The sequence below is a fragment of the Artemia sp. Qi Xiang Cuo genome, chromosome 9 (genome assembly GCF_049724085.1).
Source record: "Artemia sp. Qi Xiang Cuo chromosome 9, ASM4972408v1, whole genome shotgun sequence".
In the NCBI taxonomy this organism is placed as follows: domain Eukaryota; kingdom Metazoa; phylum Arthropoda; class Branchiopoda; order Anostraca; family Artemiidae; genus Artemia; species Artemia sp. Qi Xiang Cuo.
Window position 1 is genome coordinate 3481356 of NC_142802.1, and position 16650 is coordinate 3498005.

At 34.6% G+C, this 16650-nt stretch overlaps 1 protein-coding gene across 1 annotated transcript in view; it reads right to left on the reverse strand.

Moving 5' to 3' along the window:
* Window positions 1-16650, reverse strand: part of LOC148948239 (semaphorin-1A-like) — a 418473-nt gene that overhangs the window by 69188 nt on the left and 332635 nt on the right. Inside the window, exon 7 of the mRNA XM_089094665.1 lies at window positions 1460-1605. Coding sequence (XP_088950791.1) covers window positions 1460-1605 — 146 coding nt within the window. The remainder of the gene's footprint in view (window positions 1-1459; window positions 1606-16650) is intronic.

Here is a 16650-nt window from a genome sequence, read left to right on the forward strand (position 1 = left end):
ACACCTTCAATAAAAACCTTATATGCCCCCAGGGTATAACTTAAAACCCTTGCCCTGAGGGTTGTGGGGGAGTTTCCTCCTCAAAAACATATTTTCTATCTGGAAATCAACTACGCTGATCAAATTGACTATCTCAAAATTTTGACTGGATGTATTTGGGGGAATGATGGGTGTGAGGGTGGGGGGGGGCTAGCTGCCCTCCAATCACTTTCGACTATTAAAAAGGGTACTAGCTCTTTGAATTTCCAATTGAATGAGCCTGTTTTGAAGTTTCTACGACAACGCCTTCTATAAAAACCTTATATGCCCCCAGGGCATAACTTAAAACCCTTGCTCCGAGGGTTGTGGGGGAGTGTCCTCCTAAAAAACCTATTATCTATCTGGAAATCAACTACGCTGAACAAAATGGCTATCTCAAAATTTTGATTGGATGTGCTTGGGGGAATGATGGGCGTGAGGGGGGGGGTAGTTGCCCTCCAATCACTTTCCACTATTAAAAAGGGCACTAGCCACTCCAATTTCCAATCGAATGAGCCTTTTTCGAAGTTTCTACGACACCTCCTTCGATACGAAATGCCCGGGTGGAGAAAAAACACATTTTGCCCACATCGTTCTTTACTTAGGCAGCGCTAGCGCGCTGCCTATGATAATATTGAAACTGGAATTGAATTTTATGAATAAAAAGTATATTTTTCGCGAGTAAAAGTATGTTCTCATATTTAATTTACTCTTTATTTTGTACTGATTGTTATGAGTAGTTCTTAAACCAATCACCTGAAGGCCGGAGGTTCCATAAAAAGCGTGAAAACGGAAGCATCGACAAAATCGGATGCATTTTAGGTGTATTTTTTACTGTTCCCCCCTTTATCAAGATTAAGAAGTTAAGGGAGAAGATTTACATTAAAAATATGATACAAGACTATATGAATATGCGTAAAGTATGCAAAATTGCGGAAAAAATTGTAAAAACTTTCATATTTTGTTGGGAGGGGTAATGGCCCGAAACCCCCTCCTTTCTCTGTAAACGTTGCTTGTGAGTATAGCTGGCTTCATTTGATTACGAAAAAATAATAGTAAAAAATGATGATCATGGATACGGCGTCCACCGCAGCCTAGTAAAGAACAAGCCTAACCAAAACTTTAAGACACATTCGAAAAATCTTAGTAAAGTGCCATGTGGCTTTCATAAATTTGTTAATAATATTTCCCCAGTCACTTCGTATAGAACGGGTGGTTATAGAAACTTGGGAGATGGCTCAATTGATTGGAAACTAAAAGTTCTATTGCTCTTTGTAAGAGTCAAAGTGATTGGATTAAAGTTATATGCAAATTTTCACAGAAAACTGCTCTCTTTGGTGTCTTTCCCATGTCATTTCCCATATAACGTAATGACATCTTGAAATTTTTTTTTGAAAGAACAATAGCTTCAAAACATTCATTCAAATTAATTTAAACTTACTGTATGCCAGTTTTTATCAGAAGTGGCTCTCCTAAATACGCCGGCACAGAGTCATCCATCAAAGGATGAGATTTGATGAAATTCAACGTTATGTCTGGTAGTGTCTGAGAGTCGTTTACGCACTGTCCAGGGCGAGGCTCAGGAACCTTAAAATAAAACTTTAAAAATTATTTAGAATAAAGAAAACATACATTGAAGGTGACCAAAAAAGTAATTAGTTGGAAAATCAAGAGGTTATGGTAAATCGACTACGCTGGTGAAAGTTTTGTCGACCTGTGAAAACAGTTGTGAAAAATGGAGCATGATTCACACCGCAATGTGTCAATGACCTGATTTTTATATCTTAAGTAAGAATTATGGCATAGATCCATTCTCTCAGCGCGCTGCAAAATAAAATTTGGTACATTTCTGAAGAGCTAAGAAGCCTGTTTATTTGTTTGATCATATTTAGAATACCCAATTCAATTTCAATTTGATAGCGGGGTTTATTAAAAAAAATACACAACAAAATACATAAAGAAAACACTTTAAAAATAGCAATACAACAAAATAATTAACCCTCCGTAAGCTTTCGCTTGCTTGGAGTAACCCCTTAAACATAGGAATAAAATTTAAAAATGAGAAGAAGAGAAAAGAAAAAAAATGTACACAAACGTAATTTTCTAAGAGTCTCAAGATTCCTGAGAGGTCTACTTATAAAGGCATCCAAGATACTGTATAACAGTAGTTCAATTTCCCAACTATTTGTATGATCGAAAAAAGTGGATACAGCACATCTGTCACCCAATAAAAAGGAGGTATTCAAATCACAAATCACAATTCTGATGTGTGTGTGTCACAAATCACAATTGTGGGATAGAGCAAGAATCATAGAGCACCATGTAAAAATTTTGACGGCGATAGAACGAGGGGGCACCCATTTTCAGAAATTAGGTACATCAAGTGGCGCAAGTAAGTAAATATGACTGCACTAAACCCTTAAGGTTCAAACCGGCGGTGCTGATCTCCGTTTCGTGGCCCTTCAGCCAAGAAGTGCAATAGGGGGTTGGGGGCCAGCCATCCTGTGCTTTCGCACACCCTTTCTGCTTACCTTCCCCATATTTTACCAGATACCCATTTAGAGCTGGATTGACTCTGGCTGAAGTTTCAGAGTCATGCCACTGACCCCCGTCTTAAACCAAATAACTGGGGCACACCAGGGATCGGACCCATGCCCTTTGGACAAAGAATTCTCCAATCTCAACCCAGCACGCCAACCACTTAGCCAGGACGGCTCATCAGGTGGTGCGTATCAAATGAGGTGGAAGTTTGCCAAGCAAGATGGAATTATGCGGAACATGTGACGTTCTGAGATGCCCACCAGTTATCACCTTAACAATCGTCTTCGTAACCCTTCTTGTAATTGTCTTCGGTTGGAACCGAGTTTTGTTCTATTTATTACTGATTACTATGTAATTTTTTTTTTATTATTTCTGGACGACCGAAGTGTATCCCAAGCCCCAAAATTGTGTGACTTCATAGGTGTTTCAATCTGCTCGGCTACTATTTCTTGAAAATCATTGAAGTAATGGTGCCAATTGTAAGTTTCACTTGCAATAGAAAAGGTCATACTTCAAAGACTTCTGCCTGAAATGTAAAGTCAGCTTGGGCTAGAACTTAATTTTTAAACTTGGAATTAAACTGTTAAGACTTAACAATTCTACGGTTACTCTCTATTTTACGTCAATGATCTCTACTATCTATTATTTATTATTATTTAATTTATGATAGTAACTTATTTATTTAGATATTTATACATATATAATTTCATGATAAATTTATTTTATATCTCGTTGTAATTTCTGGAAGACCTAAATGTATACTATGCCCAAAAATTATGCGATATCTTGTTACAGCAGTCATTTACCGAGGCTCTCCGGCAATTTTCGAAAATCGTAAGAGACTAGGGGCTATTATCAATTCTTTCCCTTCCCCAATGTAGTAGTGAAAACAATTAGCTATATATAGTAGAGGCGGTCCCAGAGAATAACACAAGAAGAATACAGCTAACCCAACGTTTTGAGAGAAATATATACTTTTTACCAAAATAAATGTGAATAAGTTACCAGAGGAAAAGGTTTTTTACGTGCACATACCAGGAAATGTGACCCCTAAATATAACTACGACGAAAAGAAGCCCCTGAAATTGAATTCCGTTTTCGGTTTTTAAGTTTTTTTTATTCGCTTAACTTAATGAAAAAGGTAGGCTAGCTCAAAAGCTTCATTTTATTTACCCTGACTTTAATACTTTTAATCTTTTGATGAAAGTCTTTTTGGCAAGATCTAAAAATTAATTTACCAAAGTGGAAAGGTATAGTCACCTTTGAAAGCCTTTCCTTTCCATGTCCATTCAATTCATTTTACAAATTTCCCTCTCACACCCTGAGAGTCAGAGTGAAAAGTGTGTTCCCTCAATCACAATATTCCCCGCTCCATCAACTTCATCGGATTGCCGATTTGATGTCTGATCATAAATTCCCAAGTCGGGAAAGAACCCAACAATTCCAGGAAACCAAGAGTTTCTATTTTCAATTCGCTATGCTAATCTCTTCTCTCCGTTCCCCCTTTAGACAGTAATAATATATTCTTAACTAGCTTAACTAATAATGTCAGTCAAAATCAAAATGAACTATCTAGATTTTCTTAGTTTTTATTAGGATGCATCATATATGGTTATTATTTTTTAAAAAAATTCTGAACAATAGGTTTTTCATAGAAAAGTAAAGGCCATTTTAAACTTAACCTCAGGAGATACAAATATCTGTTGAAATTAAAAACTTAAAACGACCAGAAATTACTATTAAAGAATAAATGAAACCCAAAACGAACAAAAATTAAATATTCAATCATAGCAAAAAACATACAACAAGTGATAATATAAATGAATAAATAGATCTTAAAGCGAGTAATGCTTAGACTGAATATGAAAATCAAGCTTAAGACGAAAAAAATATTTAGCTATTGAAGTATAAATGAAACTTAAAACGAATAGAAATTGAATAGACGATCAATACGAACAAACATACAATATATATTATGGAAATTAATAAATAAATCTTAAAACGAGTGAAACTTAAATTTAATATGCAAATCAAGTTTGAATCGAATAAAAATAACTACAAACAAGAGTTTGGGTATCACCTCACTGCAGAAGCCTAAAACCTACTGCGTCATTGTGCCTTACTGAAAACTGTTTGAGTTGGAAAGTATAAACAAAATCAAATTGAATATTAGATATATAATGATATTAATTGTTGAAAGATCCATCAGTTCAAATTTTTTTTACTGTAATTTTTGTTTTCATTTTCAATGCTGTAAGAACTGGAAATAAATAAATTTGTAATATACGAGTAATTCGTTTTCAGTGAAGCGCCAATGACGCAGAAGGCTTTAGGTTTTTACAGTTAAAGAAGGGGGCAATATCCAAATTTTGTTTGCAGTGAAACTATATTTGTATTGACCAATCTTGAAAAGAACTAATAAATTAAACTGAATATTTGATGCATAATGATATTAATTGCTAAAAGCTCATCAGTTGAAAATTTTACTGTAATTTTAACAATTATTTTCAATATTAAGTACAAAAGAAAACTTTTGTAATATAATTCGTTTTCAGTAGAGCACCAATGACGCAGTAGGTTTTAGGCTTCTGCAGTGAGGCGATACCTAAACTCTTGTTTGTAGTTATTTTTATTCGATTCAAACTTGATTTGCATATTCAATCTAAGTTTCACTCCTTTTAAGATTTATTTATTCATTTACATTAATATCTATTGTATGTTTGTTCGCATTGATTGTTTATTAAATTTCTGTTCGTTTTAAGTTTCATTTATACTTTAATAGCAAAATATTTGTTTTCTCTTTAAGCTTGATTTTCATATTCAATCTAAGCATTACTCGCTTTAAGATCTATTTATTCATTTATATTATTACTTGTTGTAAGTTTTTTGCTATGATTGTTTATTTAATTTCCGTTCGTTTTGGGTTTCATTTATTCTTTAATAGTAATTTTGTTCGTTTTTGATTGCAAAAAGTTTCATGTTTTATGGCATGGGGGGGGGGGGGTGCTTACTGTCCGATTATTCTTGACTTTAAAAACGTATCTAGAACTTTCAATTTAAATCGAATGAGGCTTTTTTCAAAGTCTATACCATTAGCTCTTTGAAAAAGACCTTATATATGAACAATAGACAGCTTGCATAACTTGTGGACAGCGATTGACAACAATGAATGGATTGAAGAAATAGCTCCAATAAGGGGGTTTAGACCATTTCACTTGCTGACACAAAGGGATCACGACTGTTTGGAATTGACCTTAATAGGATTTTGTGTGCGAAAGCAATTTTGCGTCTATCACAGAGTATGTATTTTAACCTTATAATTGGGTAATTATAATAGATTTACTATGTGTTCTTCCCACACAAAACTTTACCTTATTAAAGTCTTTGGGGTGGGGGCGGCGTAGTTGGCATAAAGAAGAAAACTTTAGCGTAGACAGAAGGAGAGGGGGAGGTTGGAGACTCATCCAATACGAGGCGGAACTTCACTTATCTCCTCCGTTCCTGATATAGTAGATTAGATAAACTAATAGAGCTGAATGATGTTGGACCTTTTTAATTGTGGAAGGCGTTAAAATACCAAACAATAATTCATGTATTCAGTTACTGCAGAACTGACTTCACACACTGTGAACTAGTGAGCCCCTGACCTGTCCTTTTACTAAGCTCCAACTCAGAATACGCAATTTAGATTAACTGTGCTGTATTATTTGCATTTTTTTTTCTATATATGTTATTTTAAGTTATAGTTTTATCGTATTGCGTTCATTGTTATGCCTTAAGATAAAAATTAAAACTTTAGCTTTGACAGAGGTGGAGAGAAGTCTCCCCCCTCACATGTATAATTGACCAGCCACAGAGAAAGTAATATAGATGAAAACAATCTGTCTTTTGAACATGTCTTTTATCAAAAGACACGAACAAAATGGTCTAAAGGAACCTGAAGTGCTATGTCTGACATTTCCGTTGATTCTTTATTCCCGTTACTTTCAGATGTAAAATTTAGAATATTATCGAATGAGTTTAGTCGTCATCTCCCTGAATAATTCAGATTTGAAAAACCCACCCCTGGGAAATTCCTCCCCCCTTAAAGAACATTTTCTTTTCCTGCTGATGATTCCCCCCCGTTAAATTCCACCCAGCAGAAATATATTTATTAATTTACATTTATATTGTATGTTTGCTTGGATTGACTGCTTGATTGTTTATATGCCCCCAGGGCATAACTTACAACGCCTACCCCCGGGCCCTGGTGGGCTGTGTCGACACTGGAGTTTTTTTTTTATCAGAACTTTGAACTATTTTAACAAAATGTGTATCTCAAATTTTTTATCTGATGAATTTAGGGCGTGGAGGAGGGGGGGGCTAATTACCCTCCAATCTCTTTGTGACTCTTAAAAAGTGAACAAGAACTTTCAATTTTCAGTCAAATGAGCCCTCTCTAAAGTTTATACGAGCATCCCTTCAATAAGAAATAATGGGAAGGATTCGGAGAATCCTTAAATTACCACCATTGCCCTGAGGGCTGTGGGGGAGTTGTCATCCTCAAAGACCTAATTTCCAGAACTTAAAATTACGTTTAATAAAATGGCTGTCTCAAAATTTTGATTGGATGTGTTTGGGGAAAAGGCGGGCGAGAGAGGGGGGTTAGTTGCCCTCAAATCACTTTCACCTATTAAAAAGGGCACTAGCCCTTTGAATTTCCAATCGAATGAGCCTTTTTTGAAGCTTCTACGACACCGCCTTTTCTATAGATATTTTCTATCTGGAAATCAACTACACTGAACAAAATGGCTATCTCAAAATTTTTATTGGGTGTGTTTGTGGAAATGATGGGCGTCGGGGGGGGGGGCACTAGTTGCCCTCCAGTCACTTTAAACATATTAAAAAGGGCACTAGCCCTTTGAATTTCCAATCGAATGAGCCTGTTTTGAAGTTTCTACGACAACGCCTTTTATAAAAACCTTATATGCCCCAAGGGCATAACTTAAAACTCTTGCCTGAGGGTTGTGGGTGAGTGTCCTCCTCAAAAATTTGATTGGATGTGTTTGGGGGAATGATGGGCGTGAGGGGGGGCTAGTTGCCCTCCAATCGTTTTCGACTATTAAAAAGGGCACTAGCCCTTTGAATTTCCAATCGAATAAGTCAGTTTTGAAGTTTCTACGACGCCTTCTATAAAAACCTTATATTGCCCCCAGGGCATAACTTAAAACTCTTGCTCTGAGGGTTGTGGGGGAGTGTCCTCCTCAAAAATATATTTTCTATCTGGAAATCAACTACACTGAAGAAAATGGCTAATTCAAAATTTTGATTGGATGTGTTTGGGGGAATGATGGGCGTAGGGGGGGGGGTTAGTTGCCCTCCAATCATTTTCGACTATTAAAAAGGGCAATAGAACTCTCGATTTCCAATCGAATCAGCCCCCTTTAAAGTTTCTAAGACGACCCCTTACGTATGAAGTGCCTCTGGGAAAAAAAAAAAAATAATAATAAAACATTGGAGCCGTATGGCCTTTACTATAGGCAACGCTACAGCGTTGCCTCTGATTAATTCAAAAGATATTCAAATTTTCCCTTTGGATCTATCTCGATTGAAAAATAAGATTGTGACAAGCTCTTAAAACTAGCCTATTAGCTTCAAATTGCCAATCCTAAAACAGTTTTTTTTTTTTTTTTTTTACTTCAAGCACAGTCCAATTTCACAGAGCAAACTCTATTGCCCCCACAGCAGTTGACATCGCACGTCACTACAAAATAAAAAGAAAAAAAAAGCAAAACAAAAAAACAAGCGCTTTCACTTTAAACAAACACACTTTGATTTCAAAACACAACATTACTTAAAAAAAAAATAAAAAAAAATCAATTTCAAGCAATTGTTTATATTACAAATTTATTCCCCAGACTGTAAATTTATTCGCCAGATATATATATCGCCGCCGGGCCCCGGCATTCGGCACGCGGCAGGCTACAATATATAGGTTCTTACTGTCATTTGTCTTCTAAACGCAGACAATTTGAGCCTTTTCTTGATGTCATGACGTCCAAATGGACCTTAAATTAGAAGTAGTGCCTTTTTAAAATTACATTTTTTTTTTATTGGACCTTTATCTTTTGCCTCAACTTGTCTTTTGTCATTATGGAAGACATATCGCCGAACCATTGTTTCTTTCAACTGTTCAGGTGGTGGGACAAAAACTCCTTTTCTTCCAAAGATTTATTTAGTCCAGATTTTTTATTTTCAAAGGTATGGAAGGCATTGACGACCACCTTTGTTTTTTTTAATTGTTCAGGTGGTGTGACAAAAACTGCTTCTTTGCCTTGCTTGTCTTTTGTCATTATGAAAGACGTATCACCGAACCTTTTTTTTTTTTTTTTAATTGTTAAGGTGGTGGGACAAAAACTTCTTTTTCTTCCAACGATTTATCCAGTCCATATTTTTAATTCTCAAAAGTATGGTATGTATCTATGACCTTATCCATATCACAATCCAAAACCCAATCATCATGGCTATCATTTTCAATTTGTTTGGTTCGTTACACCTCGGCTTATCTTTCGTCATCATGAAATACGTATCACCGGACCTTTGTTTTTTCAACGAAGGTATGGGGCACGCGGCAGGCTTCTATGTATAAATTCTCAATGTCGCTTTTCTTCTAAACGCAGACAGTTTGAGCATTTTCTTGATGTCATGACGTCCAAATGGACCTTAAATCAGAAGTGCTGCCTTTGCAAAATTACATTATAATTTTTCGTATAATTTTTATTAAGGTATAATTTTTATTATACCTTGAACTTTTGCCTCGGCTTGTCTTTTGTCATTATGAAAGACATATCGCCGAACCTTTGTTTCTTTTAATTGTTCAGGTGGTGGGACAAAAACAGCAAATTTTCTATTTTTGGGCCTTTCAACAGACATTATATTATATAAATAACTATTGCGTTGGAGACTTAACAATCTTATTTATGCTATGCATGACATCATATAAGAAAATATATTATGCCATATATGATGTCATAAGAAATGCTTCAAGATGTAATAACGTAGTACATGACGTCATTTGCAAAAAAACGAAATTAAAGCTTTTAATGATTTTTCTCGGACTTCTGACCTATCTAGATCGTTTTTTTTATGCGAGAATATCTCAAGATACCAATTTTCGCGAAAAAATATGGAGCCGTTTTCGTCAACATACATAATAAATACATACACAATTATTACTCACATATAAAGATATATATATATATATATATATATATATATATATATATATATATATATATATATATATATATATATATATATGACCTTTAGAAGCAACCCGATCTCACCGTGCATCTTGACTAGGGAGACTTTTTGGTCTGTGATTTAAATGGAGAAACTAATTCAGAGCACCTAATGCTGTCTGTGAGGTTATTCCAGAGGGCTACAGGCACGTGAAGAAACACATGGGCTGACCTTACTATATTTTTCTCTTCTCACATATCAGCTTATCCACATTCGTCGCATGATAAGATCGGTTATCAGAATTAGTGGGCAACAGATCCAAGAGATAGATTTGCGCAATACTAATCTAACATTGGCGCACCAGTGTTAACAACTTGTGAAACCGTAACAAACATTCAAAATTTTTAAAGGACATGAACAAGTGTATCAATAAATTTAGCACAATTCTCTAAGAAACGAACCACTTTATACTTAATTGTCTGGATTTTTTTTTTATAATTTGCATAAGAAATTACTGGCCTAAATGGCACAATCATATACAATGGTTGGGTATTCTTTAATACAGAAGCTGGGAACAAATTTCCGAACTTAAAAAAAAAACTAGACATCTTAATGCCATCTCATCAGACGATAAAATTCCACCGTGTTTTTTCCAATTCAAATTACAATCAACCAAAGATCCTAAATACCTCGTTTCAAAACCTTGATTAACAACAACCTGGAAAACTGGAATAAAGAATGGATAAAAACTGGATAAAACCTGGAAAACTAAGACTAGTAAATATATTTAGGTACTACAACACATCATTTATGCTGGCTATGGGACCATGAAGGCTCTTCTCTGCAATTGTTATTGTTGTGTCATCTGCAAATATTGTAAGGCATGCACCAGGAAGTTAAAAGCGGTCCCAAGAAAGATCCTTGCGGGACTCCGCAATTTACTTGGATGCATCATTTGTACTGTCATTATTCACAACACGCATGCAACTATGTAATTAAGATGGGAACCATTACACACAACTATCCCTGATACTTAAATCGGCATAGCAATATTTCAAAGTCAGCCGTGTCGACAGCCTTTTTAAAATCAATAAAATTCTCAACGAAGCCTTTCCATTTTCAAATGCATTACTGATATAAATTATTTAAGAAGAATAGTTATGAGTGTGTTACATTCTTCAAAATTATAATTCCAACTGTAAGAGTCGAATTTCTTCTTGACAAAATTATCGGTAAATTACTTAAATACTTAAAAGGTCTATTGGTGACATTATCCCCATAGACATAATGAATATATACAGAACAAAAAAGTAATTTCCTCATTAAAAGGGCTTTGATCGTCGATTTCGTAGTATTACCACCGAAAAGTTTTAGCGACCAATAGAACTGGTCATTATGATAATAGGTTAACACCATTCACTTAAATCCCTTCGTATTAGAACAAAAGGTAAAATAATCGAAATGAAACCTGATCCAATTGGTGTTCTGTATCGTCCCCTAATGTTTATCGTAAGCAAATGACAAAGCCATTAAAAAAAAATATTTTAACGATAAACCAGAATGTAAAATCTTTTGCGAACGAGTTTTTGCGGAGTATAAATCAGCATGCCCTAATTATGGCACGTGGGCTGTAAGCAGCATTTACTGCTTGCCATAATTTTACTATAGAATAAAATTTACTAAAACTAAATATTTCGCCTGTTTAAAGACTATTAAGCTAAAATTGATATACACTTGATACGGTATGCTGAAGGTATTTTAATGTGAAACACTTAGCTATTTTAGTTAGCTAAACTAAATAGTTAGATTAGTAAGCCATTTTTTTTAACACCCAGTCATGTTGTCAGCTTTTTCCTCTTAGGGAAAAAGACAAATCTAATTTCTTTAAAATTCAATATTTCTTTTCCTTCCTGTTGCTTGGCTATATTTATGGCAATGACCTCTTCAGTCAGTATCTACTTTCTATCACTGAAAGAGTGTGTGTATAAATAGCCCTAGTCACTAATACAATATACATAGAATATATGCAGAATGTATAGCCCCAGTCACCAATATTACCTGCTTCATCAACTTTTTTGAAATACTGATTTAATGTCCAGCCATAAATCTTCGAGTCAAGATTTAAAGGGATTTCCTAGCAAAGCAGGCATTTCTAATTTAAATTCACTATGCTAATTCCTATCTCACTTTTTTATGCTCTTAACACAGGAAATATGTTTTATTACCATAATAAAGAGTTCTGTTGAGATATGAGAGTTCTGAAAAAGTAATGAATACGAATTTTTATGATTTCATATAAATCAGAGCTGTCAGCAAGGCCGTGTCAAGTTTGAGTTGAGTCTGAGTCACGGAATCTCCGGCGCAAAAAAACCTCAACTTCGAGTCTCATAATTACAAATGATTGACTTAGACTCCAAAACGATCAACTCCGTAGCACGAAAAAAAGACGATGCACTGCTGGCTTTATTCAAACTATTCATCTCATAAGGAAAAACATACAATTTTGAAAACTTGATGCGTATTTTATGCTTTCGTATAAATCAGCTGTCAACAGCACTATTTGAAGTCCAAGCTGAGTCTGAGTCATGGAATCTCAAGCACGAGTCAACCCCGACTTCGAGTCTCATAATTACATATGATTGGATTAGATTCCCAAAATATCGACTCCGTAACACTAACATATGAAGATACAATTCTGGCTTTACTCAAACTACTCGTCTAATAAAAAACATACAGTTTTGAAAATGTAATTAATGCATATTTTTTATGGTTTCATAAAAATCAGCTGTCACCCGTCAAATTTCAAGTCCGATATGAGTCTGAGCCAAGAAGCCTTGAGCAAGAGTCAACCCCCGACTCTAAGTCTCAAAATGACACATGATTAGCTTAAATGCTAAAACGACCAACTCCGTAAACGAGCCATATGAAGATACAATACGGGTTTACTAATACTATTTATCCGACAGAGAAAAACATACAGCGTTTCTCATTATCTGTATGAGAATGAAAAAGTTTTTAATTGTGTGTGTACAAAGAAATAAAACTGGATAATTTTAATGAAACAAAATTAATAATTACAATTAGTATTAGTATTAAAACTTCGGCTAAAAACCTAAGTAAGAGAGTTTATAGAGATATGAGAAATAATAACTTGAGAAAGCTGAAAGAGCAAGTTAGTACAATAGCATGGGATGAAGTTAGCGAAGAGCAAAATGCAACTACAGCGTTCAACAGGTTTATGAATATTCTCTTACCGGTATATAAGGTGTCTTGTCCTCTGAGGAAGATGAGAAAAAACAAAAATAAGCCAAGAAAGCCATGGGTGACCACAAAACTGCTTGAAATGATGGAAATGCGAAACCAGCTTTTTGAAAAACATTTACAGAGCCCGGAAAATGTGAGTTTATTTGAAGAATTCAATCGATTGAGAAACAAAGTTAACCATAAGCGTCGCAGTGAGAAAAAAACATATTATGCTTCTGCTTTTGATGGTAAAAGTGGTGATGCAAAAGAAACCTGGCGAATAATAAATGAGATTTTAAAAGGGAAGACTAACGATAATGATGGAGTAAAGAGTCTGTTGGTGAATGGAAGTGAAATCACTGATAAACAGGAAATGGCAGATGAATTCGGAAAATATTTCACGAACATAGGCGCAATTATTAAGGAAGAAGTAGCTAAAAAGTCTAGAAGGGCGCAGTCTAGGCAAAGGGCGCATTTTTTCGTTCGAGAAGTGCACAGCAAAGGAGATCGAGAGCACAGTGAAAGGACTGATGTCCAACTCGGCCGGAATAGATGGACTTAATATTAGAGCTGTAAATGCTATCCTAGTTTATATATTACCTTGACTAATTCATTTGATAAATCTATCACTCCAGACCGGTGAATTCCCTAGTGGTCTTAAATTGGCAAAGGTAATACCATTGTGTAAAGGAGGCAATAAACAAGAACTATCGAACTGGCGACCGATTTCGTTATTACCTATTTTTTCTAAAATCTATGAAAAGATAATGCACAGGAGACTTTATGAATATTTGGATAAACTAGGAATATTGTGTTACAGCCAATTCAGATTTCGCAGTAAACGTTCTACAAGTCGTGCTCTTCACCATCTTCTGGATGTAATCAATTGAGTTTAGAAACAGGTCCCATTTCTTTAAAAATCTTTGTCGACTTCAAAAAAGCCTTCGACACTGTGGATTTTGAGTTGTTGCTGTGTCGCCTATCTAGTCTGGGGATAAAAGATCTTTGCTTGGATTGGTTTAAATCATATTTGTATGGAAGATCAACTAAAGTAATGTTAGGTGACATCGTTAGTGGAATCTATCCTGTAAAATGTGAAGTTCCACAGGGCTCAGTCCTGGGTCCGTTACTCTTTCTCGTATACGTCGATACTCTGAGGTTCTACTTGCCTGAAGCAAATGTTACAGCATTTGCAGATGATACTGCTTTGACGATTTTTACACGTTCACTGGAAAAACTAGTGGATAAAGCAAACCGAACGCTGGAAAACCTTTTGGTGTTTACCTCCTTGATTTACTTTGCTGTTAATACCTCTAAGAGAAATTATATGATTTTTAGTAGGATAGGAAAAATAGTAAATAGTGCTTCTATAATATTTGAAAATTTGTCGGTTTCACAGGTTTTTGGAAATAAATATTTAGGATTTTATGTTGATAATAATTTTAGTTGGAAGAAATACATAAATATGATTTCTTCTAAACTTGCACAAGGTCTTGGAGTGATGCGGCGTTTGAAACACGTGTTTCCTTTAACTGCTTTAAGAAATGATCATACTGTAATATCATACTGTTTTTATCCTTTTATTGTTTATGGTTGCTGTATTTATGCATCTAATTTTACTTCAAATATTAAAATACTGCAGATTCTTCAGAATAAGGCGCTTCGAGTACTGGGTGAGTTTGTTCAGTATGAGCACACGCGTGAATGTTTTATCAGTTTTAGAATTTTAAATGTTCATCAGATCAGGGACCATCAGGCGGGAGTGTTTACTTACCAAGTGCTTAATAGATTATCTCCAGAATATTTTAAAGATTTTTTTAAGTTTAATTCTGATTATCATCATCATAGGACTAGAGGTCGTGGAAGCTTAGTCTCAGAAGTAAGGAGTACGAGTCGATCTAGTTTTGCAATTAGAAATTATGCGTTAATTTGTGGAATGGTTTCCCGGAGAGCAATAGGGAGTCAGAAAACCAGTTTCAGTTTAAAATGAGATTAAAAAAGTTTTTGTTGGGTGGGAATTAAATATTTTTGATTGTTGTTTGTTATTTTTTATTTTTTTTTTTATTCGGGAGAGTTAAATAGTATTGAATGGTATGAAAAGAGTGGGAAGAGTGAATGAGTTTGGTTTATGATTAAAGATTGTGTGACGCTGCTCAAGCCACAATAGTGGCTTAATAAAACGTCATACGTTCTTACAATTTCTACGTTTGTTGATAATGTTATTAAAAAAATGTGGTAAATGCCAGTTAAGTATGATGTAATTATTAGTTGAAAATAAAAGTCATCTCATCTCACTCTCAAAAGATATAGAATGTTACTTTTGGCTATATAAAGTAACCTGCAGTCAACATGGATTTCGTGTGCCTAAAATAAAGCGCGATTGGCAGCACCTAATCTGGAAAATTTTGAGGAGGAAAGGCATTAAAAAAAAGAGCAAAAACAAGGAACTTGTCCGATAAAAAGGAGTTATGAGAAAATTTTCAAGATTTCATGTTATGGGTCCAAAAACCCTTCCTCCAAACGGTTGCAACTGCTGACTAGTCATTAACGAGCAATTATAGACAATAAGGGGTAAAGATATTTAGGCCCATACTTTTCCTGAAAGTCTAGAGCTTTTCTACGATTTAACCAACGATTCATTTTACTTTGCATATAGTTCCAAATAAGTTTTTGCGATTGCCACCTTCTAAGAAAAATATCTGCAAAAAAAAAGAAAAAAAGAAAAATATCTGCAAAATATTGTTGTAACTGTTCCAGCAAAATAAAAAAAGTGATATTCCAGGAACTTAAAAAAGTTAAATTAGTAATTGTTGAAATGAAATTAAAAACTGGAAACTGGCGTATATCCAAATGAACTGAACGTTTACTCAGCTAACGTTTTATGCATAAAATTATAAAAAAATAAGGAAAAATTTGAAAATTTCTAACTAAGTGATTAGTACTCCTGTAGGAACAAGGCATAGAAAAAAAGAAAAAAAAGAAGATAATTGTTTTTATCTATTGTTGCATCTGTTCTAGCAGAGCAAAGAGGGCTGAAAACAAGATTTTATAAGCAATGAATTCATTATCTATTTTGTCTGCTAAACTTTTACATAAAGAATTATTTCTGAGAAAATACTGGGAAAATCCATTTTTATCTACCAATCAAGATAGTGCTCACGATATCTGAAAGCACAAAAAAAAGTAAGATAAGCTTATTTTTTATCTAATGCACAAACTGTTATCGAAAAAAAAGGACTAAAACTAGGTTAAAAATCAGAGACTAATTGGGATGCAAACAAAGTAAGTATCTGTTTTGTCTCTTAATATTTTACTGAAAGGCAAATTTACACCAAAACACATTAAAAAGTCAAAAAGGTAATTAAAAATGATAAAATGACTTCTTGTTGTACATATAAACAGCCAACGAAAGAAGCGACAGGTCCGGGAAAAAAAAGGTTGAAACCACTGATTGCCTGAGTTGAAAAAAAGGTTGAAACTGAATGGGCTGAGTCTTAAATAGCCAAAGCTCTTTCCCATATTGCCAAGTTTAACTTTAGAACATCTTCTGTAAAAGCCATCTGACTGAGTGTACTTATCTCTAGATGTGGCATGAAACGGACATCAGCACTGCCGGTTTGGACTCTG